The following is a 23,244-nucleotide window of genomic DNA, read 5'->3' as shown; positions in this document are numbered from 1 at the left end:
ACAGAGCGATGCGCTCGGCCTGCCTCTCCCGCTTGCCAGGGGAAAGCAATCGACCGCCGAGCCGTGACGCTTCAGAAAAACAGGCGGGGCAATCCATCACAGAGCCGAGGCGGGAGCACCGGAGGGACTGCACCGGGGCAGGGGAACAGCGACCAGGCAGCGCCAAGACGCCGAAGCCGGTGCGGAGGGACGCGGTCGAGCGCTTTATGCCGGCGGCATAAATATCACATAAGTATCGCGGCGGCAGGCCAAAGCAATCGAGGCGGACCGGCGGTGCCGCGGCCAGCCTGGAGCGAGCAGTCCTGAGCAATCGAGGCCGGAGCGGCGGCATGCGGCGGCCATGGCGGCGGCAGCGGCGGGCGGGCCGCGGCGGCGCCTGGTGCACCTGGACCTGAAGGGAGCCCCGCCCCGCGCCGCCTACATGGCGGAGGTGAGGGGAGAGGGCGTGAGGGGGGCGTGAGGGGGGTGTGAGGGGGCGGCGGGGGCTCCCCAGCCCTCCGTTGCCCGGCCCCACCGCCCGTCTCCCCTCCTGCCCCTCAGGTGCTGCCGCTGCTCCGCGCCCTGGGCGCCGGCGGGCTGCTGCTGGAGTACGAGGACACCTTCCCCTACGCGGGGCCGCTGGGGCCGCTGCGGGCTCCGCACGCCTACAGGTACCGCCCGGGGAGGGCCCGGGAGGGTCCCCGCTGCCGGGCCGGGCCCTGAGGTCTCGCTCTCCCCCCGCAGCCCCGGGGAGGTGAGGGCGGTGCTGAGCCAGGCCAGGGCGCAGGGGCTGGAGGTGGTGCCGCTGGTGCAGACCTTCGGGCACATGGAGGTGAGCAGCGGGCGGGTGGCGTCGCGCCTTCGACGCCTGGGAGCGCTGGGTGGGGTGTGGGGGATAGCTGTGGTGGGAAATCTCCATCGTAATTGCCGGTGCTGCCGTTATCCAGCTCCCCACGCTCCGGACAGCAGGGTGACACTGCACTGAGCGCCCTGTTTCCCTCACCTCATGAGGTGCTCCGTTGTTGCCGAGCCCCCACGGCACCATGGAGCAGCAGCCATGCCCCTCCTGCTTGTACCACCCCCGTACAGCTCCCAGCAAGAGACCTTGAGTGATCCCCTGTGCTCACACACAGCCAAAACCCAGGTTTTAGCAGGACAACTGTTAGCAGGGCCCTGGTGACAAGAGGACACCGCTGTTCCCTTCATTTTGCAGCTGTTTCCTGAGCTCTCCTTTCTCTTGCAGTTTGTGCTGAAGCACAAAGAGTTTGCTCATCTCCGGGAGGTGAAGATGTTTCCCAACGCCCTCAATCCACACAAGGAGGAGTCGCGGGCACTGGTCAAAGCCATGATTGACCAAGTCATGGCATTGCATGGAGACATAAAATGGTTTCACATCGGATGTGATGAGGTGGGACTCCTCTTGAGTCAGGAATTTTTTTCTTTTGAGGAATGGTGATAAGGGCCGAGGCTTCTGCATTTCACTGGTGCCCAGGCCACGTTTGGGTAGGATTTGGGGGACAGAAAACACCAACTCAAACCAGTGTAGAAAAGTCTTTTTGACAATAAATTATTCCAGTAGCACAGGATGTCATTTCTATTGATCTGAGTGTAATATCAAAAGTATTGAATGCAGTTTCTTAACTCCGCATTTGGGTTTAGGTCAAATGAGTGTTTGAAGTGGGATATCAATTGGAGGTATTCATTAAGAATCATGTGAGTTTGGATGTAAGATGTTGTTTTGGCCAGTTTATTCAAAGTAAGCCCTTTTGTGGTGGGAAGTGGTGTCTTTTTTTCTCTTGGTAGTTTGTCTCCTTGAGGAGAAGAACCTTGAGTTTCTTAAACCCATCCCTATGGCACACAGATCCCTGAAATTCTCTGTGATCGCCCTAACTGTACTGATACTAGTTTAGGATTTTGTATCCTGTTGTGTGGGAACTAATGGCAAGGTTTTATAAAGCTATTTATGTATATACTCTTTATGTAGAATAAATGTGGTTTAGATAAAACCTGCTCTAAAAGAGCAAAGAGTTTTAAATGCATATCCAGCTTAACAGGCCTAAATCCACTCTGCATAGGACCGAGTATGCTGGGGCCACTCTTGGATGTGCCCCCAAGTCACTACTAGATTCACGTACAGATGATCTCCTTCCCCAAGATGGAAACTTCATTTTATGTAATTCAGGACCTTATGGATTGCTAGATTTGAACTGAGTAAATCTGGTGAGAGCTATTTCCAAGGACAAACCTTCCAAAGATAAATACAGCGTGCATTAATTAGTCTTTAAATATTTCAGTTTCTATAGGAGAATGCCTTTACGTGAGGCATTTATTCACGGCCACAGTCTCCTACAGACTGGTAGAAATGCTTGCAATGTCTTCAACACCAAGAGGTGCTTTTAAATACATCCACTCAGTGTGTCACAGCTATGCAATAGGTTTTGAATATCATGTAATTTTATGACACTGTGTCAAACTTATTCTCCCTGTACAAGAAATCAGGATTATTTGCTTGATATTTCAGGTCTACTACCTCGGCGAAGGAGAGGAGTCAAAGCAGTGGCTGCAGCAGCCAGGCAACACTCCAGAGAAGCTGTGCTTATCCCACATAAAAGCAGTTGCAAGTTGTTTGGCCTCATCTTACCCCACTGTGACGCCCATCGTGTGGGATGATATGCTCAGAGGGATAAGTGAGGAAACACTGGCAGGTGTGTGACCAGTGATGGGGTGAGTCATATTTTGTAGCGTACAAAAAAGTTTACACGACCAGTTAAAACAGATTTGTTGGCAGCTGAAAATAATGAAAACAACAAATCTGAGAATATGATATGAGACATGATCCTTTAGACTAGACAGTAGAGACATTTAGTCCTTGGCTATGTCACAGACTTTCTGTGGGCAAGTCTCAGCACATACACTTGAGTTTTCCATCTGGTAATACACAATGACAACCAAAACGGTCATCATGCAGTGGTTGCCATCAATTCTACTTTTTTTTCACCTTAAAAAAACCCCAGCTATTGGCATTTGTGGTCTCAGTCTAAATTTCTATGCCTCTCACCACCTTCTAATGTTCATTGTTGCTCTGTGCAGCATCTGGTTCCAGTGGTGCACACTCCCACAGAGAAGCTGTGACCCTGTGAGTATGTTTGACGGTATATGTGATCATAGCACACATCATGAGGAACTCTGATACTGAATTGAGGGGTAGCTCCAAGGCCTTGAATGTGACAAATCTTGTTTGTTGAAAAATATGAAACCACTGCTAAAATTTGAGTAGTTATAGCATAGACAGAGTTCCAGCATTTTCAGAGCCACCTTGCATGTCTGCTCTAAACAGATTTAGACAATACCATGAAGAGCTGTGTAGCTCTTCCAGCTCCTTCGGCAGCGACTGCCCTATTCGTGGCTTTAATAGTGGGAAATCATAAAAAATAAAGCAAATGGGACCCGCGCAGTTTCCACAAGAGCAGCACAGCATCTAGCTAAGTGCACTCTACTGCCCCAGGCAATAACAGACTAAACAAATTAAAATGGGATGCTGTTAAAATACTGAGTTTCTGTACAACTTCAGTTTCTTTCTGGGTCAGTTTCTCATGTTTAAAACTAGCCAGGGAGTTGATTATAAAAGGATTTAAAGCTAAACCTATATCTTCATTTGTACTTTAAAGACATCTTGAAAAGCTAAGTTCTGTGCAAACACACTTCAGACAATCTCTAACTTAAAGGGCGAATATTTCCTTTGATTTTAGCTAAATTTTTGTGTGTACAGTTTCCAGCTCCACCAGTTCAACCCAGCAGGTATACCAATAGTTTTAGGGGACTAAGAATGAGGTGGGCTTGGGATGGATGGGTTCTCCGATGAAGTGTCACTGCTGATCTGTATTAGTGGTTTCAAGATGTCCAAGGACTTAGTGGCCACTGGCATGTGAACCTGCGGGTTCAAAGCCCTGGCCAGGCTGAAAATGCCCAGGGGCACTTTGACTGTAAATGAAGAATTCAAGTGGCAAGCTGTAGTTCTAGTCACGTGCTACTGCACCAATAATATGTACTTAATTGTCACTTTTAAGCGTCTGTTTTCCATTACTTAGAAGAACTCTGTTCCTTTCAGAGTCTGGGGTCCCACAGCTCGTGCAGCCAATGATCTGGGACTATGCAGCAGACCTTGACGTGGAGGGCAAAGGTTTGTACTTCTCTGCTGAGCTGCTTATAAGAAGCAAAGAGCCTGTTAAGCAAAATAGCCAAACCAAAATAGTATGATTAAAACATAACTTAGTTGGACACCAAAAAAATACATTTTTGTTAAATTGCTTTTTATTGCTTTAGTAGCATAAACATAGTCTTTGTTTGATTGCACATAATAGTTGCTATTATTTATTTTCTTTTTCTATTTATGCTTCTCCTATGAAGGACTTGCATTGTCTGCTGCTTAATTCTTTTCAAGTGGGCCATGGAATCACTGATGGGAGATTGAGAGGTTTTTCAGAAGCACTGTCACATTAACTCTCCTTGTATTAAAACCAGTGGGAGCAGATAGCTCCATATTGAACAGCTCTGCGAAAGAAGCTTTAAGGCTTCAGACATCTATGGAATTCAAAGGAAAAACTCTGAAGGGTTCCAGTCAGGCATCTAACATGCATACCAGTATTTCTTTGTTGAAAGAAGAATTGTTTGTCAGATGCTGTGCATGCTCGTTACATGCCCATGGTTTGTAGCATTGAAACAATTTAGCAATTCGAGGGAATGGAATGTCCTAACTGGGCACATGGAAATAGGAGGGCAGCCAGTGAAACAGGTTGCTCAGAGAGCACGTCAAATCTCCCGTCCTTGCTGATGCTCAAAACCTGACGGGACGAGGCTCAGCAGCCTGTGGTAACTGGACCTGGGTTCCTGTTGATTGGAGTGTTACAGTCAAGGCTGCAAATGGAGAAAAACGTGTCCTGTAAGTGTTCTTCTGTGTCTTATTGCAGTGCATCTCATAGAGAAGTATCGTAGATGTGGCTTCTCCAAGGTGTGGTTTGCTAGTGCTTTTAAAGGAGCTACAGGAGTGAATCAGTCTCTAACGCTTATTGGACACCACTTAAAAAACCATCTTCAGTGGCTGAAAGTGGCAAGCAATAGCCCCGCTGATGTCCTTGAAGGTATCGCCCTGACTGGCTGGCAAAGGTAAGGAACATCTTTTTAAGTGGTTCCGTGGATCATGGAAGCAAACTTCCAGCCAAAAACTCCTTAAGAGGTACAAGGAGGCCAGAGATTCGGAAGTGAACTTTGCAGCCCTGCAGTCCTTCCTGCTGGTCACTGCTGGGCTTCACCCGCTGACTGTGGAGGGTGGAGTTGAGAGTTCGGGTCAACTGCTGTGGCACTGATCAGGAGGAACAATTGTTTTGGCAGACGCCAATGGTAGCAGGTTGGGTTTGAAGCCTTGAATGTACTTTGTGCCGCCTTGAACTGCTTATAGACAGCCTAGGTAACGGATGGTGTAATGTGAATTCAAATAGAAAGACAGAAGAACTTGTTAATGTAATGAAGGAGTGAAAGGGTTTTATGCAGCAGTCAGGAGGTCTAAGAGAATACCAGAGAGCTGGATTCCAATTTCTGACCCTAATTTGGTTTGGGAAAGTAATTTGGTTTGTATCTTTTCTTATTAGTAAAACAGGAATACTTAGCGTTTCAGAGAGACAGAAACTGATACTTCTAAAGCTCTTTGAATTTTAGTGATTGAAATATTAAAACTTCCCACTTGTTTAATATGTTCTAACAGTAAAATGTCTAATGAATGTTTTCTTATCTAGGTATGATCACTTCTCCGTTTTGTGTGAGCTTCTCCCTGTGGCAATTCCATCACTGGCTGTATGTCTGCAGGCGCTAGAGAATGGTATAGTGACAACTTTATTCTTTCAGCTAATGCCTAGCACTAGCACAAGAGTGAAGTGACCTTGCCCTAAGGTTGGCACAGGCCTCCTATATTTTGAGGTGGTTTGACTATCTGATCATGGTCTGAATTATGAGCAATAAATTATACATCTTGCATGTTGGCAATACAGAATTGGGATTAATCTCATTTACATGTAAACGATTAGTTTTAACTAATCAATTTTCTTAGAACTGATCTAGGTAGTACACTGTCTGGTAAAATACTTCCTGTAGTTTCTGCTTTCTTTACAGGCAGTTGCCAATAGAATTTTTATTTTTGTTTTTCTGTGTTTCTTATTTTCAAAATAAAAAGCCCACAACCTACTCGTTGTAGGGCACTAAGGCACTAAAAATGGAAAGCTCATCGCTAGGAAGTGCTTTACCTGGCACAAGGCAATTGTGTGAAAGCCAATGTACTCCGCCACTCCAAGTTTTTCTCCTTGTTCTATTTCCATTTTACCTTTTAAAAAATCTTCATCCGAGGAAAACTACTAAGCCAATCCCGAGAACTCTAGAAAAAAAAACACTTTTCTGAACATGTTGGTTATTTAGGGTCCTTTTACTTATTTCCACTGTCTCCTGCCAGGTGGCTATTCTGAAAAGGCTAAAGAAAACGTCGAAAAACTCCTGGGAATGCCCAACCTGGAAACTGAAACTTTCATGAGGTAAAATTCCAGCAGTGGGACTCAGATGCTTCTCATTGCATGGTAAGTTCAGAAACTAATGGATTCTCTTTGGACAGCACAAGTGTGGGGACCTTTCCAGGGAGCAATATCCTTACGCTTGTGACCCAAATTAGTTTCTACCTCAAGTCATCAGTGGATGAACTTCTTGAAAGGAACAGGTGAGGAGGCATACGTTGATTCTGGGGCTGTCTGCAGGGGTGTGGGGGCTGTATCATCTCCAAATGGGGCATTCATTCAATAATTTTAGCAAGGTGATTAGTCACTCACACATCAAGCTCTGCATTTCAGGCATCGCATCCCTATAGATTGACACCTCAGCAGAATGGAATACGTAGATGCAAATTTATAGTATTTCAGCAGATTTCCTAAACACTATGTGCTGCCTTATTTCAAGAATCAAGTTCTTTCCTCAATTAAATCTTGCTGTTATGTAAAGTTAAGATGAAATTTTTTAATGGTGTGGTTACAAAAAAAGGAGCTTGAAATGAAACTTTTAATTGCAACAGATGATCAGTTACTCTCATGCACCAGGAACAGTTTTTTACAAGCTAGTTCCAAAGATACATAGACTTAAATTTACTTACTCCTTTAGCATTATCTCTGTGCAGAAGTTCAGCTAAAGCCCTATCACCGCCCTGTCAGCCTACAAACACGTCACAGCTGTTTCACCAACTGCTCTTACTAACCTCCGTTTTCAGGTATGTCACAGGCTGGTTCAGCCCCTACCACAGAAAAAGGAAGATTATTCATCCGATAATAATGCATCACTTTCAGCCAGATGCAGTAAGGTACCGCCACTTATTTTGCATTATAGGGGAAAGAAAGTCGGTCGTATTTTGGACACTCAAGTAGATATAGTTTTGAGTCCTTGCCTCTTTCTATAATTGTTTCAGAAGTATCAGTGGAAATCAAACATTATGAACTATTTATAATATGGTTTTAAACAGAAGAACATGTTTATCTTAGTCTGCCTCCTGTTGAACAAATTCTTAGAATACAAGGACAAAATTGGTCTCTGAAAAGCTCTCCCTTGTACGTGGAGCCGCTGCCTCTTGCAGCAGGTGTTGGCCTCAGCGCAGGAGCTCACCGTGGGCCAGGTCCCAGGCAGGGCTTGGAATAAAACCAGTCCCCTTTCCCCTGCTCCCTGGCACTCTCTGTGCTTTTCAGATTCATGCTGATTCAGGCTAAATAGCTAACTTATCCATTTTTTTTCTGTGACAAGGTGAATATCCAACTGCATCCACTCTTCCTGATTAAAAACCAGAATTAAATTCCCAGCAAGTCTCACAAGGGGTTTCAGTTACGCTTAAAATGTGTATAGTGGCTTTTTGAGCTCACATTTCGATACTGTAAAAGTCATTGCCTAAGAGAAGTGCCGAGATTAATGGTACTTAAACACAAGCAGCATCAACCTTTTGCTGTCTGCACAAAATCAGGTCCTTTGAGCTTTTGGAATAGACGCTGCTTTTCCTGTAAAGTCATTTTAAGGACTGTACTCCCTTGAAAAGGCCCGGTAAGATGATCACAGAGCTCACCCTTGAGACAAAGCTCAGCTGCATATGTGACTGTTTCTTCCTTCTGATTTCTGCTTAGTCTTCTCTCCAAGTGGAATGCCGTGGTGCAGGACCTCCAAGCAGCCATGGAGCAAGTTTTCCACAACTGTACTGTAGAGGAGTGGATGGAGGAGAATGTCCAGCCCAGCCTTCAGAAGCTGCAGCAAGTGGTGGATGATTTAGATGAAGCAATAAAAGCACAAAATTAGGGGCGTTTCAATTAGTCTTATTCCATGGGAAAACACAGCTACTGGAAATCTGCAACAGTTTGTCATCTTGAGAGTTGAATCAAGAACTATGATTAAACAAAAGTGACCTGGAGGCATAAAGGAATTTATTAGTGTAATAGGCTTCAACTCTGTTTTAATTTTCCTGTCTTAACACATTGCTGAGCCTTAAATCACCTGCCCTGTAAGTCAGGTTTGCTCCCCGTGCATAACAGGATGCAGGAGTGAGTCACAACTCAGCTGTATTACAATGCTGGAGAAAAACCCAGTTTCTTCCAAATTCAGTATTTGTAGCAATAAAATTTCTTACATTACAATGATTTCTTCATTACAATGAATTTCTTACATTACAATGACCTGGAAAAGTTCCACAAGTTCTACTCTGGTCAGTAGGCAACGTGTCCTCCCTTTGCAATTTCCATAAAAAGATAGATTTACGATACATTAAACAGGCTCTGCTTAAACATGTTCTGTACTGGGGCTCCTTCCTCTTTCAGGTACGTTCAGAGATGTGTCCTACTATTCCATCATGACAAGTCTTTCTGCAGCACGCAGCACTTGACTTGTTCAATTTTGTTTTGGACTTTTTCAGTCTTAGAAATAGATAAAACCATTCGTCTGAAATCGAGTTTTGCTTAGTTTCACATCGGGAAATTAACATCCAGCTTTTTGGAGAAGCCTGAGCAAGGACCCACTGCCTGGATGCTCACTGGGCTACCGCAGGTACATGAAAGAGGACACGGACCGTGCCAGAACAGAGCAAGAGGGAGGTCCAGAAAAGGGGCTTCTTACCCATAGTGAAGGTGATACATGGACTTGGAGGGAAAACCACCTTAACACATTGGGCTGCTTGACTTTTTAATCAAAGCGGCACCTAAGCTAAACCTAGTATCATCCCCACAGAAAAGCACCATCCCAGTCACTTCTCAGCATCTACTGCACTATGTAAAACCTGACTGAGGCTGCAGGTTTGTCCAAACTTGAAGCATGACTAAAATCTACTGAATGTGAGGGAAAAATGCTGGTTTATTCCGCTTTAATGTTGAACTTTTAATAATGTGTAGCAATATGTTTTGTGGACTTCACTGGAGCATTAAGATAATCATCACAATGGAAAATAATTCAAAAGTCTGGTAGTTAAGTAAACTACTTTGCCATGAATATTAAAAATATTCCTTACTTTGCTCCATTTATTGCTTTCTTGAAAGCCTTATTTTGGAAGCACAGGTATTAGAACAATCTCTTATAAAAAGCACAGCTCTAGATACAGAAAGTACAAGAAGTACAGCAAAAGATAAATATTTAGCTTATTTAATGAGAGCTACAGGAGTTAGGTCCACATGCATATTTTTATCCAAGAAGAACCAATTGCTGTGGGTACTTTAATTACAAAAGTTACATACCTTGAACTAAACAAGATCTTAATTTATTTTACTTTAATAAATCCTTTGATACTCAAAATGTTTGTGGAAATGTTGTTTGGTTGAGGTTTTTTGCATGTGGCATGTTGGTTTGGTTTAGAGGGGGGAAATGCAAATATATTCACCAGTGGAGAGTTGGATATATCCACTTACATGAAACGGGAAGCTGAGCTGCTGTAAAAGAGCAAAAGCAGGGTCAGTAATGAGCGAGGTATTTGGGCTTCCTCTACTCTGTCCCATCCCATTGTCCCCCCCACAACTCCTTCAATACATCTGTGCCCAAGTAGTAAATTAGACAGCCATTCATATTTTAATAATTTTAATTAAAAGCAATATAAAAGACTACAGTAACACAAAACAAGTTATCAAAGTTGATTTTATCAATGGACATTTAAAAAAAAAAGATGAGATATACAAGCCCTTGCTGAAATTCTACTTGCAATTTTAAAAGTAGAAAAGCAATTTCTAAACATTTTCCAGAAGTATGTTTGCCTCTCAGCAACCCACTACAGCGTCAGAACTACCACTCTTTACTGTGTAAGCCAGCTTAGGTTTTGGTATCTGTGTAACTTCATAAATACAGCACAAGAGTCAGATCTCAGCTATAAATACTTCAATTTTCTTTGATACTTGTACAATTGATTCTAGTTACTGGAATATCTCATTTTGTGAAGTACGAGAATATTAGATTATAAGCTTAGATAATGCAACTTTCTCCCTCTGTACAACATGCAGCCCCGCTTTTGTTCAGTGTGACAGCCAAGGCCGTCATCCCATCGAACAACATACACACAAGTACCTTCAACCGTGCTACTCAGGTTTAAGCTGAAGCAGCTGCCAAATGGCACTTATCATACAATTAGATTAAAGGACCTAATAAAAAGTGTTGGCTTTATGGAGCAGGGGGTTACATCTAACTTAAGATCTTTTATACAAGTTTTCCAATCATTTGTAAGTCAAACTACAGCTGCTTCATCTCAAATTACTAGACAGGCTGCGATGCAAAAACCTTAACAAATACATCTGTAATACTCTTCTAGGAGTGTAATTTGCTAACCAAAACTGCTCTGTCACATCATTCCTTTTAGTACAAGCACATCAGGCGCACAATAAGGCTATGCTTCCTGGGCCTTTCAATATGTTAGGCCCAAGAGAAGTGAGGAAAACTATCCAAAAAAGCCTTCACAAAATGGTAAAAAGTGACAACAAAAGAGGTTCAGAGAAAGGACTAGTGGAAAGAAGAACAGAACCTGTCCCGAGTTGGAACCTGCTGTTCTAAACAGTCCCTTCAAGCTGCATCACCTAAGGAGCCTGCAGACACTGTCATAACCAAATCCATGGTAACAGCGATTTGCAATTTAATTTTCCATGCAGACAGTTACTGCAAAACATGAAAATCTGGCTACGTCTGCCAAGTACAAAACACAAACAGTTTTTGAAGATGGGAAGCTCAAAACCTGGATCAAGAGAAATGAACACCAACCTATGATACACATTCAGGCACGACATCCAAGTGCGCAGCTGTGCCACCCTTAGCCTGCACTGAAGGTCAGTATCACAAGCAGCTCCTAGTTGATGTATTGGCCAGCGGTGCCCGACACATGGACCACAGGCAGAACACAGCACTTGAATTTACTCACTCAATCTTCACATTAGCTCAGTCTACAGAACTCTGGCTCCCATTTGAAACGGTGCTAGTTCGTATGGCGACAGAGCTGCCAAGTGCAAAATGGAAAGGGCACAAGAGAGGAGCACACCAGCTGTTCCAAGTGAAAGGCTGAGGATTCAAAATATTCCTCCTAGACACACAATGCATGCCAGCAGTCACCCCTCTCCTGCCTACCAACAGTGGGCTACAGAGGTGTGAGGGTGACACTACAGAACATCTTTAAAGGGGTGATCATTGGACATCAACTCAACATGTAATTTATTCCACAGAATGTACTTCAAGACATGTTCTATCTTACTACAGGTCATTCCCCTTTCTAAGGATTCTGAATTTTCGTTACATTGTTTTGGTCTTTGTATAATGATATTGCATAGTCCATAAGTATATACATTACCAACATCATGAATGTACAGCAAGCTCAAGGCACAGAACAGCTCAACAGAAGCAGGACACACAATGCAGTGTAAGGTTAGATCAATAGTCATAACTTTCTAAGGCAGATTTTCAACTGGAAAACCACAGCATGGTTGGTATCTTCCACAGAACCTTAGCTCTCATGGAAACACAAAAGAAATCCAGTACAGCCAAGACTGAATGCAGGTAGTTTTGTCCGTTTCATCCATGGTCTCAGAATGTAAGCACAGCGCGCATCCATACACGTACTCCCACTGAACAGCCTTGCTACAAAGCAGCAGCTATCTGCAGGTTGAGCTTTTGCTTACATTATCCTATTAAACACTCTTTCAGTATTTCTTACTGGAAGTCCTTAGAACACCTGACATTCTCATTTTACACAGTGGGCAGAAAAAAGAAGAGAAAAAAAAAAAAAAAAAAAAAAAAAAAAAAAAAAAAAAAGAGTTCTCCAAATTCCCAATCTCATTCTCCTCTGAGTGCCACCTAGGGTATATATTACAGTGGATTTAAATAAAGAACTCTCCAAAGTGTTACACCCTGCAATATCTTTTTTTTTTTTTAACAGGTTTCTTAGCTTACAGCTGTGCTTCAGAGTGAAGGCCAAATTTAGCTAATTGCCTGCAACCTAATTTTCCCACATTCACACATAGCAGCTCCCCGATTCCAGTGATGCGGGGTGGAGACTGAAAGCCACATGATTAGCCCCCCAACTGAGAGGACTTCACAAGCATGTCTATTGGCAGAGGTCTGCTTTGATACCTGATGTAATTACAAGTTTCTTTTCTTATTTAACAGAAATAGACCCACTTCTGAGCTGCTGCATCAACAGCTACCTCCCTATTACAGTTTGATGGCCCTTTCAAACCAACAGTAAGAGCACTTTTGTCTCACAGCTCACACACTGGGTGTAAATGGCTGGAAGTGAAATCTTGGTACAACCCGTTCTTGGGTCAGATAAGTACGTGCTTAGTTTCAGTTATGGCTGGAACACACAACAGGACACAGCTTCTGCTGAAATATTTTCTTAGCGTTCTCTTCTGTAGAGGTATAGTGCTTTGAAACAAGAATGCAGGTTAAGTCCTAAAGAAACTGCTGCCAGAAGACATTTGCTGCTGGCCAAATATGAAAGCAGAGCACACAGTTACCTCATACCCTGTTCAGATCTCCTAGAAGTAACTGTGGAAATATTTTCTAATTCAGGTCTTAAGACCATACAGTTCCTAAATAAAACCTCATGAACTTTAATACAAGCAGTTTTTTCTTGTACTGAAAAGTTGATACAGGCCTGATGACATTTTAGTTCTAGACAGAATATGTTGGCTAACAGAGGTAGCTTTTACTTCAAAAAATATCTTGGAAAATTCATATTTTAACCATTTGTGAAACCGTTGGTCAGAACAAAGGACACTACACACACCTGGAGTAAAACATGGGTGCAAGCCAAACATTGGATCTATCCCAGCTATCTTAAAAAAAAGTTATTATTTAGCACTTCAATGTCATTTCAAGCAAGGAAATACTAAACAAATCTAAGCTGCCATCGGTCTTCTCCCTACCTAAAGCAACAGATGTGATTTTCTTCCTTTCTAAATGCACAGTTAAAATAGTAAATGTTGAGGTCTAGAAAAAGGTTCTTCTATCTCTGGGTAGCCTATGCCCACAAGTTAAGCAGAACACGATTAAGCTAGAACATCCCAAAGATGTTGAATCATCAATGTGATCAGTTTTTGTTTACTCTTTATGGCTCCTTGGCAAGTCCAAGAGCAGACAGTGTAACAAGTTGATCAGCCTGGTCTTTCCAATTCCAAGACAGTCACTACAACTAATTTCCACTGGTATCTAATGGCAAGTCAGTAGTAGAGAACATAAAAGTGCCACTATCCTGCATCACCTAATCGCATACATTAAGCTACTTAAAATCAATTTAGCAATATATTCAGTCATTTATAACATTTCAAGAAAAACCTCAAAGCGTTGTGTTATAAGTTACAAATTCAGGTCTTCTGCGTTTCATACACTGTACCTGCAGCAGATGTTTGCAGTAAGTGGAAGTTTACATCTGTATCTCCACTTCATTAATGGGAAAGCAATAAGTGATTTCAAACCAATTCATTAATAAATAACTATTCCTAGACAAGTTTGATGAGCTGACAAAGTTCAAAAACCAGCAGTGTCCACATGCAGGAGCTAAAGCAAAGGAGCAAATAAACCAGAATTTGCTTTGGACTCTACAATGGCAATACTGGGAGCGTGGACCTTGAAGCAGTTTAGCACTAAAAAAGGTGCCCTAAGACACATTCCTCCCATTGTAAATGCACATGTAGAAAAATGCCCAGGTCAAGATTGTAAGGGATTTCTTTTTCTGAAGAACAATCAGTATCTTTTCCAGATGTTTGAAAGCCTCTGCTTTCTTCAGCTCACAATGACTACTGATGTTTATCCTGTGGTTCATCCGCATCACTAGCCTCCGTTTCACTGCTCTGAGAGAGATCTTGTTGGCTCTCTATTCTGTCCAGTTCCAGAAAACTAGTAATGAGTTTGGCAACTGCTTCCACATCACTGCGGAAAAGAAGAAACAATGTAAGAGTTAGTGGAACCGTGGTGTTGACAAAGACAGGCACGCTAATTCTTGAGAATAACTGTTTGAAGGGCCAGTCAACATATGGCATAGAGTATGACTGACAGCATCCCACTTGCAAAGGCATACCACGCCAAGCCATTACTCCCACATCAGAACAAATCAATCCTTCTCCCACAGTCCCTGCTGCAAGATTCCTTACTATCAATTCTTAGAATAAATCCTGTTAAGTGATAAATACACTGCAAAATAGAATTAATCCCCTCTGCCATTGCACAGCTGAGCTAGTGAAGGTAACTACAGCAGACGTGCAACACTAAAGGGATCGAGCTTAGATTATCTAAATATGATCCGCCTCCTGATGGGAGATGGTGTTATCCAAATGTCTGCAACTGAAAGCATTAAAGGGTTTAAAAAAGTTAAAATGAGTAACGCAAGGTCACATCAGCAAGTATGAAAATGGAGCTGAGTCTTAGTAGTTGACAATTACTGATCCACGATTAGTATTTCCCACCTTACACATTCTAATTAAAAAAAGTCCACACTGCACCTTCTACAGCCCAACACTGCACTCTGAGTCAGTGGGTGTGAAAATCCAGTGACAAATCGTAGCACAACCAAGTAACCCTTCCCAAAATATCGCACAGTCTCCTCTTCCACGTTCACATCTCGGATCTCATTCAGTAGAGCCACTACTGTAAACAGATGTGGAAAACAAAGTAGTCTGTTAGCATTACAGTAAACTCTCAGCACTACTATTAATGACTTCCCCAACTGGGGCTCTATGCTCCTGAGAACTATTGCTCTGACCCCATACAACTGGGGCAGTCCTGCAATAGCAAACACTTGCTGAGCTACTCCTGCAAAACAAACGAGGAGAGACTACGGCACACGCTAGCTGTATAGGCCCTAATGAACAAGATACACTGCCTCCCAGGAGCTGGGGACCATTAGTTTATTACTTATGTTTCCCACTTTAACGACAGTTTTAAATATTTTTCTGTACAGAGTAAATACATAGGTGTTAAGTTTACTGTGATTGAACAAATACTGAAAGATTTAACTGTTCAGAGCACCTGCAGATCTCTGGGTCCCCACGTTAACGGTACTTGAAACAGATATTGCCAAATAACCTCTCAGGAAGATATGTGCTCAGCTCCAACATATCAACATACCTTAAAGAAAAGTTCAGAAGCATTAAACACTCTTCTCCACATCTCTTACCTTCCATCTCCAAAACAAACTGTTTAAAAAACAATTCAACTTCAGGAAATTCCAAATTTTGTCAGTTTCCTAAGCATATTGAGAGTTGGTTTGATTTAGACTAGCAAGCAGAATAAAAAAACCTGACATTGAAGAGGATCCTACTTTAGTTTACAATGGAGCTCCTGTCTCACAGTGACTCACCCAAGTCACACACTATACCTCAACTTCTGTTACTCCAACAGGAAGCTCAAAAGAAATGAGATACTGCATTAAGGTGAGCCTACTGAATACGCTGGTTTAAATGCATATTATATATCTGCAAGATATAACATGCCTGCTAGCATATGATATCAAAAGATTTGCCTGCTACCAAAACCAGACTAGAATATAGAAATCTCAACTCCTGTATCCAAAACTTAAGGTTTTCACCTGTCCCACCTGCAAAGCAGGCTAGCCAAGTGAAATACAAACCTGCACGTTAACATCCCAAAGGAATGGCTAAGACTATTACAGAAAGCAATGTGTAAGCCTAGTTACCTTGAATTAAAATAACTAACAAGATGCATTCAGCACCCTAACCTGAAAAAGCATTTGGGTCCCAAGAAGCAGATTATTACATCCACTGCTTGGGAACAAGAGAGATCTGGAAACAGATGTGACTAACTTGAGTACAGAACTCCAGAAACACCTATTAAATGGGCATGTATGCACTTCTGTCTGCTTACCACATTTACTACCACAGATAATACTTTCTCACCTTGTTCATTGCCTCCTTTTGAGAAGGTCAGTATTTTTTTGTAAAGATTGAATGTTTTCAGGCAGATTGTTCCCTTGCTCTTATCAAATACAGCTTCCTGAAAATTTGAAAAATAAAAAAAAAAAAAAAAAATCAACATTTTCTTAAAAACACCATCAGTAGCTATGCATCAAAGTAAAATAAAAAAGTTATATGGGAAAATAATGTTAGGAGCACAGAAAAATATATAGCTATTTTAGAGACATTATTATTAGACCATGAAAATCACAATCTTGCTCTTGGCTTTAACAGAGATTTTACTGTAACTCTTGTGTTACTTCTAGAAGGAAGTTAAAGCTGGTTTCATTGCCCCTCTTGCCACATTCCTTATGTAACAAAAACTTTGCCTGAAATCAAATTTGAACACTAATTTGGAGCTTCTTTAATTTTCACTTTTGGTGTATACATTTGGTCTGCAGTATAATCATATAGTGAACATAAGTTCTAGTTACATTTTTTACTAACAGTCACTAACTCCACCAAAATTCCAGTGTTGTGCTATATGAGCCAGGCTTACACCAGCTTTAAAATATCCCTGACAGTTGATGAAGAGACTCGTATGTGTGGGTTGCTTATTCTAATAACACAGGTCAGTAATGTGACAAGCCTATATAGCGGGTTATTACTCTCAGTCCAACTCCCAACAAATCAACATCCACAAGATTATAAACCAGCTTCACAAACACCACTCTTTTCCCAGTGGAAAACAGCCGAGTAACCTGGAAGGTTAGAGATACCCCATTTAATGGTTGTTCTGTCATTAGCTGGCACAGTAAGTACAAAATCATGTTGCAGTTCAATGTGCTATTCTTCTTCCCTCATATAAAAGAGCAAAAGGCCACAAAACAGTTTGGGGCAAGACTCCCCTTAAAAAACACTCTTATATTTAACTTCACATTTTCATGCTTGTGTAGTGAAAGAATTATTGCCTTAATTCTAGTCCTAGTATAGCAACCCCAAAGGGTTTCCTCAAAACCAAAACACATAACTTGTCTGTTCGGACTAAGCAAGTGCATGGGGCTGAAGGGCATGCAGCTGCTGGAATCGGCATCTGCCAACTGTTTCTAAACGCACACAACCTCATTTCCTGAATTCAGCATCTTACCTCCCACTGGTCCAGATTCTGTGCTGCCACAAAGAAACACCCGGCCATATAGAAGAGTTTCCATGCCAAGCTGTCTGAACAATGCAAAAAAATGCACAAATTTAGTTTGGTTTTGGGTTTTTTCCCTTCTTTAGTATTCAAACGGTTTTAAAAGCAACATGCCCCCTTCAAAGGCAACAAAAGGAAAAAAGGTTTCTCTGATGCAACATTTTTGCCTTTAATTGCAATGCAAGCTATTTTACAGCTCTCTCCCAGGATAAAAATACAGCAACTCTTCGCATATTTTTCAAAGACTCCATGTACACTGGGCTCCAAACTATGCAGAATTATAAGCATATGTATTACTGGCAAGGTTGTAACAGCACTACATCTTTCTTTTCCCTAAAAGCAAAGTCATCCTAAAAGGCATCAACAAAACTCTCAACCTGCTCTCAACCATGAAATATTTGTGCTGCAGAGGGTAACGGTAAGGGACAACAGAAATTCACTGAAGCAAACATGTTTCTTCATAAAAGGAAGCAGTCATCTCTCTTGAAAAACAAACACTTGCATTTCATGTCTTGGAAATGTTTCCATGTAGCTGCCTAAGCAATTTGCTTACTCAGACTTTTCCTAAACCCAGAGTAGAACTGTGCTCAGTATCATTTCAGAAAAGTTAGTTGCAATGTCTTAAGAAAAAAAGGTTGATATAGCTGGTGTCTTAAGCAGCTTTCACTGGACTTTGCTCTTAAAATAAAAATACATTGAGCATATTGGTAGTATATTCCTACACACTATTAAGTCTTAAAATTTGATGTTAATAGGATGCAGCCAGAGACTTACAGGACAGCCTGCAGGATCAATTCCATAGATGGAAGGACACCTGGCACTTGGTGCATCAACTCTATTGCAGAGGGGCAGGAAGCAGCAGTAGCTGTCCGTTCTCTAAAGGTGCTTTTATGGGTAATCTCTGCCAGTGATGATTTAACAGTTTCCAGAGAAACAGAGCACTTCCATCAAAGGCAAGGTAATCATTTCATTATGGTGGCAAACAATCATTATATGTCTTCCCAGGGGAGGTCTGAGGACCAGCTAATCACATTTACAAAACACACTGAAAGTACAAAATGCCACAGAGTACTAAATATCATTATTAAAAATACTCTTACAAACAGAAAGGGAGGCCGAGTAAGAAATAGAGCATTAAAGCATAGTAAGTCACACACAGGCAACAATTATCATTGGATTTTAATATTCACACCACAAAATGTGACAGGTACTTATACTGCCTTTGTAAGGCCAGACAGAAGCTGCAGAGAGGAGTCATCAGCATGAAGAACAGATCAACAGGAAATAATTTTACAAAAAAAAAATTATAGACCATTACCTGCACTATAATAAGCAGCAGCCAAACCTATGGAGGCTATTCCTAGGATGAGAGGGAAGAGAATTAATACAAACCAGGAGCTCAAACCAGCTAAAATTCCCTGATGAAAAACATATGAGTATTCACAAGTTCATCAATTTTCAAAAAAGGCACAAGTGTGATTGCAACATTGATCACTTTAAGAAACAGTCAGTTATTTTTCTCTGAACTCAGTGTAAAAAAACCTCTCGTTCTGCAAAGATACTAAAGAGCGCAGGGGCTGAAGTCAGAAATAGAAGGTCGTGACAGAATCGGGAACAAAACTTCAGAGGGACTCTTAATCTAACCATTACACCATACTTCCTCTCAAGCACAGTACAACATTGAGCATGCTAAACACTACAACGGTTATTACACTACAACGGTTATTTTTCCCCTCTAAGTGCTCTGTGGAGCCAAAAGAACACTTCTGCAATAAAATTGTGTCCTCCCCTTGAGGAGGAAGCAGTAGAAAAGTGCCTCTTGCCCCAGAGTGCTGCTGCAACTGCAAAGATCTTGTCTCAATGAGAGTTTGACAACACAACATCACTGAAAGCAATGACAATGTTATAGTGTTACTGCAAAGGGATCAACTCAGCTGGAAAGCAGAATATGCCACATTTTTCCCCAGTAGCTCTCTCAGTGTGGTCCTGAGAAGTACTACTCCCTATATTTTTTTTTTCTGCATATTGAGTAGTGTTTAGAACCAGATGCCTTTCAGAACATCCTTTATCACTTCCTATTTCATATGCACAGTGCCATTAAGAGTTCACTGCCAACCACGTGTAAAATCTAACCCCAGCATCGCTCCACTGCACATTTTTCTATTTCTGAAAACCTAGATGTTTTCCAATGTAAGTATGCATTCCCTTCAGAAGCTTCACATTTACATTGCTACATGACGTATAATAAACTTTCTTTTCTTCATCTTTCAGGACTCCCTCAAAATTCTGTCCACGAGCCTCTAAGGTTCTGCAGATGACAGACTGTAAAAATTACCAGTCTCACAGTGAAACTACCACACTGAGAAGGAGGCTTCAGACTCATTTAGCGGCTATGCTAAAGGAGAAGTTCAAAGCATGATGATTCTTCTTCTTCAAAGAAAAATGCCTAAAAGACAGGCATTTCTTGTTAGAGGCTCTTTCAGGAATTTATTCTGTGAATCCCTTCCTTTAAAGCAAGCTCTGAAATAAACTGAGGAATATTATGGTCTTACCAACAAAGAGAGACCAAGATCGGATGCCGGGTGACCTCTTCAGATGAAGATGGGAACTTGAGCGGTTTTCAACCAACATGTACATCTTCAGAAGAAACTCCCAACAGCCCAGTCTGACTCATGAAACCTCACCAACAAAAAGATGATTAAGAAGATATTTAAAATCATTGCTGACTCCAACACTCTCCCTTCCTAGCATTTGTCAGGAGTTATCAAGTCTTCATCTAGACTCTAAAAGATGTTCAGGGTAAGAACAGGCTTTTTTCCACAGGAAGAGCAGAAGACACACGTAAAAAAAACTGCAAAGAAAAACTGTCATGTGGAGACTTGCACAACGACAACAGGAATCTGAACTCTTCCAGAAACTTCTTGGTTTGGGGATAAAAGTATCTTCCTTTATCACAACCAGATTCCAGAAGAAAATGTGAAAAACAAGAACCTGGAACAATGTTTTTGCTAATTCATGCATACTTCAAACAAATAAAACAGCAAGAGCAATAGAAAGTTCTTTGACAGCATTTTTCCTGCTAACTGCCAAGACTGCCATGAGGTACTACCCTGGCAGCTGAAGCAGGACAATGCAGCCTTCTGAAACACAGACTTTAGGTCTCTCATCCCCGACAGACCAGCAAGGGTTAGTCTCAGCCCAGCAGTGCCAGTGTCACATAATGCCGTATATGGCATTCCAATCTTTCAAGTCAACTCAAGAATAAAACCAGGAGCTTCCAAACAATAAGTATGTTTGTCTCTCGCCAACAAGACTGTGCCTTCAACCTAGTCAGAAAATAACGGTAGAGATTAAAAAGAGAGGTACTAATTAAAAACAGGAAGAGCTGAGCAAACCTAGGCAGCATTTTCATTTTTAATATTTACAGCATAAAATTGTTTGACTTCTGACATGACTGTGAGCTCCAGTGCAAAAACCAATCCTATCCTAATACTCTCAACAGAAGCATAAATACTGCCTTGTACGAGATGCAAGAGGAAAATAAGGACCCAGCTGATCTTTCAGAATTGCCCCTAGAGAAAGGGCAGGCTGCTTACCGCTTCTCTTGCACTAATTGGTAGAGATGCAAGTCATTATTATGAAGACCACAATCCAGTAAAAGTAAATGGGAAACGAAAGCATGGGCTAAGCATTGTGTCATAATGTTAGCATGGTATACCTTGGCCTTAATCAAGGATATCTTCCATTTTGCTCTTCTGTGTTACAACCTTTGTATCACTTAAGGTAGGGGGTTTTAAACAGACTTCCTCAAAAGGGATTTCTAAAAAGGACATCTACTTTTCTAATCAGTGTAATGAAGCTCAATATCTGTGAAGCATTTTAGGGACTGCAGGAGCATTAAACAGCTTGTTTACTGTCAAATATAATGAACATCAACTTCTACTGACTCGGTACTTTAATCATTAAATAGCCAACACTTCTGCTCACAGCGCCAGCTCCTAGGAGGCTGGCATTAAGCTGTTGTTAGCTGCCCACATTAACAGGCTTCCAGAAGAATGCCAACATTCAACAGGTTTTTGAATAACCATGAAAAACACTTAGGGAGCAGGCCCAAGCACATCCAGGTTATTACAGAATTCCTTCAGTCATCTTGCTGTTCTTAGATGCTACATAACACTCCTGCAATTCTGCACCAACTGGCTAGTTTAGACACAAAGCTCCAGAGATTTATTTCTTTTTAATTTAATAAAGCAGATTTAGCCAAGTCTTTTCAGTGAAATAAAAAGCACATACGACTTTGATTTTAATCTCTTAGCAACATATCTGAGAGAATCTGAAACGAAGAGACAAAGCCACTTATACATAAGGCACACTCCATCTCCTCTGGATGTCAAGCATGAAATTTTAATTTTCAAGCAACTCCTGCGAGTTGCTCTCAATATATTGGAAAATATTTCAACACATACAAAGCCTTCTTCTGCCTGCAACCTAAAAAAGATATCAACAAGTTATCAAATATATAAAGACCACTGCAGAAACCCGACTGTATTTCACAAACACACCCTACTTAAAACACAATTCACTTATATACCAGTTATGTCCATTAATGTGAAATCCATTAATGTGAACTTCAATATCTCCCCCCATATTCATTCAGTGAAGTCCAATCATGCAAATGCCAGTGTCAGCTTAGCGATGGACACTCAAAATCAGTGGCAGCTGCTTGCAAGATCAGTTCCTCGGGGAATAAAAAGCACCAAAGCAGCTTCTTAAAAGTTACACTTAATAGAATAAGTCATAAACATTCCTTTATGTGAACACCAAAGTTTTACTATGACAGTTTTACAATTACACAGAGAGACACCTTTGGGCTGTTAATTTTGCTTGAATTTGTTGGGTTTGACATTAAACTGCTCTCCAGCACTGAAATAAACGCCCATATACTTCCTCCAAGCTCCCGACTGAGGATGAGTGAGTAAAAGCCATCCAAACCACCACCCTGAAAGCTTCACCACAGACACCTATCGAGGCGGGACCGCGCACCGGCATGCGTTTGCTTCGCGCCCCGCTCTCCCCTTGCTGCGCGTCCCCCCACAACGGGGAACGGGGCTGCAGCACTGCCAACACCCCATAAACTTCGGGCTTCTCCCCCCCCCCCGACCCCGGGGGATAACACCAGTCCTTCAGCCGGGACTCGGCCCCCGCCAGGCCGACGGGGCAGCGACCCTCGGCGGACACACCGCCCGCCACCAGCTCCTCAAGCCTGAGGAGGGGCCGCCAGCGGCTCCCTGAGGGAGGAGCGCGGCTCTCCACAGCGGCTCCTGCTCGCTGCGCCCGCGGTGGGCTCCCCGCCACACCTTCCCCCTCACACGCCCCGCCAGCGGGCTGCGCCTCAGCCCACCCCAGCGCCCCCCGCAGTACCTGCCCGGGCGCGCAGCAGCACACCCGTACGGACACTGTGAATGGGGCGGGAGGGCCCAGCACCTCCGCTTCCCGCAGCCCCGCACCATAGGGCGCGGCCAGAGCAGCCGCTGAGGGCCGGAGCACCGCCCGGCTGGAGAAGGATAGGATGCGCCGGCAGCCATTTTGGGTAAGGGCAGAGAAGCGGATAAATAACCCGCCCCGCCCCCCAGCCCCGCCCCCGCGGGCTTT

The 23,244-nt window shown here is 42.5% G+C and overlaps 2 protein-coding genes across 2 annotated transcripts; one reads left to right on the top strand and one right to left on the bottom strand.

Moving 5' to 3' along the window:
* Positions 1 to 8: 8 nt before the first annotated feature.
* HEXD (hexosaminidase D) lies at positions 9 to 9,810 on the top strand (the record flags this gene model as incomplete). Its single annotated transcript, XM_082492040.1, is given in 14 exon segments — positions 9 to 87; positions 90 to 229; positions 233 to 430; positions 541 to 650; positions 724 to 811; positions 1,223 to 1,387; positions 2,501 to 2,684; positions 4,088 to 4,159; positions 4,947 to 5,142; positions 5,769 to 5,851; positions 6,476 to 6,554; positions 6,632 to 6,733; positions 7,274 to 7,363; positions 8,169 to 9,810. Coding segments are annotated over 14 exon segments (1,755 nt in total). The 3' UTR covers positions 8,338 to 9,810.
* Positions 9,811 to 13,772: 3,962 nt separating this feature from the next.
* On the bottom strand, positions 13,773 to 20,229 carry CYBC1 (cytochrome b-245 chaperone 1; the record flags this gene model as incomplete). The annotated part of the gene is made up of 6 exons (XM_082492399.1): positions 13,773 to 14,418; positions 14,988 to 15,132; positions 16,401 to 16,497; positions 17,545 to 17,618; positions 18,911 to 18,952; positions 20,145 to 20,229. 6 exons carry the CDS (start codon positions 20,227 to 20,229, stop codon positions 14,286 to 14,288), a joined length of 576 nt encoding a protein of 191 aa, XP_082348525.1. The 3' UTR covers positions 13,773 to 14,285.
* Between the last annotated feature and the right edge of the window lie 3,015 nt (positions 20,230 to 23,244).

This window comes from Vanellus vanellus (genome assembly GCF_965231255.1).
Source record: "Vanellus vanellus genome assembly, chromosome: 17".
In the NCBI taxonomy this organism is placed as follows: Eukaryota; Metazoa; Chordata; class Aves; order Charadriiformes; family Charadriidae; genus Vanellus; species Vanellus vanellus.
The sequence above is the reverse complement of the archived record's forward strand: the minus strand, read 5'-3'. Positions and strand labels throughout refer to the sequence as shown.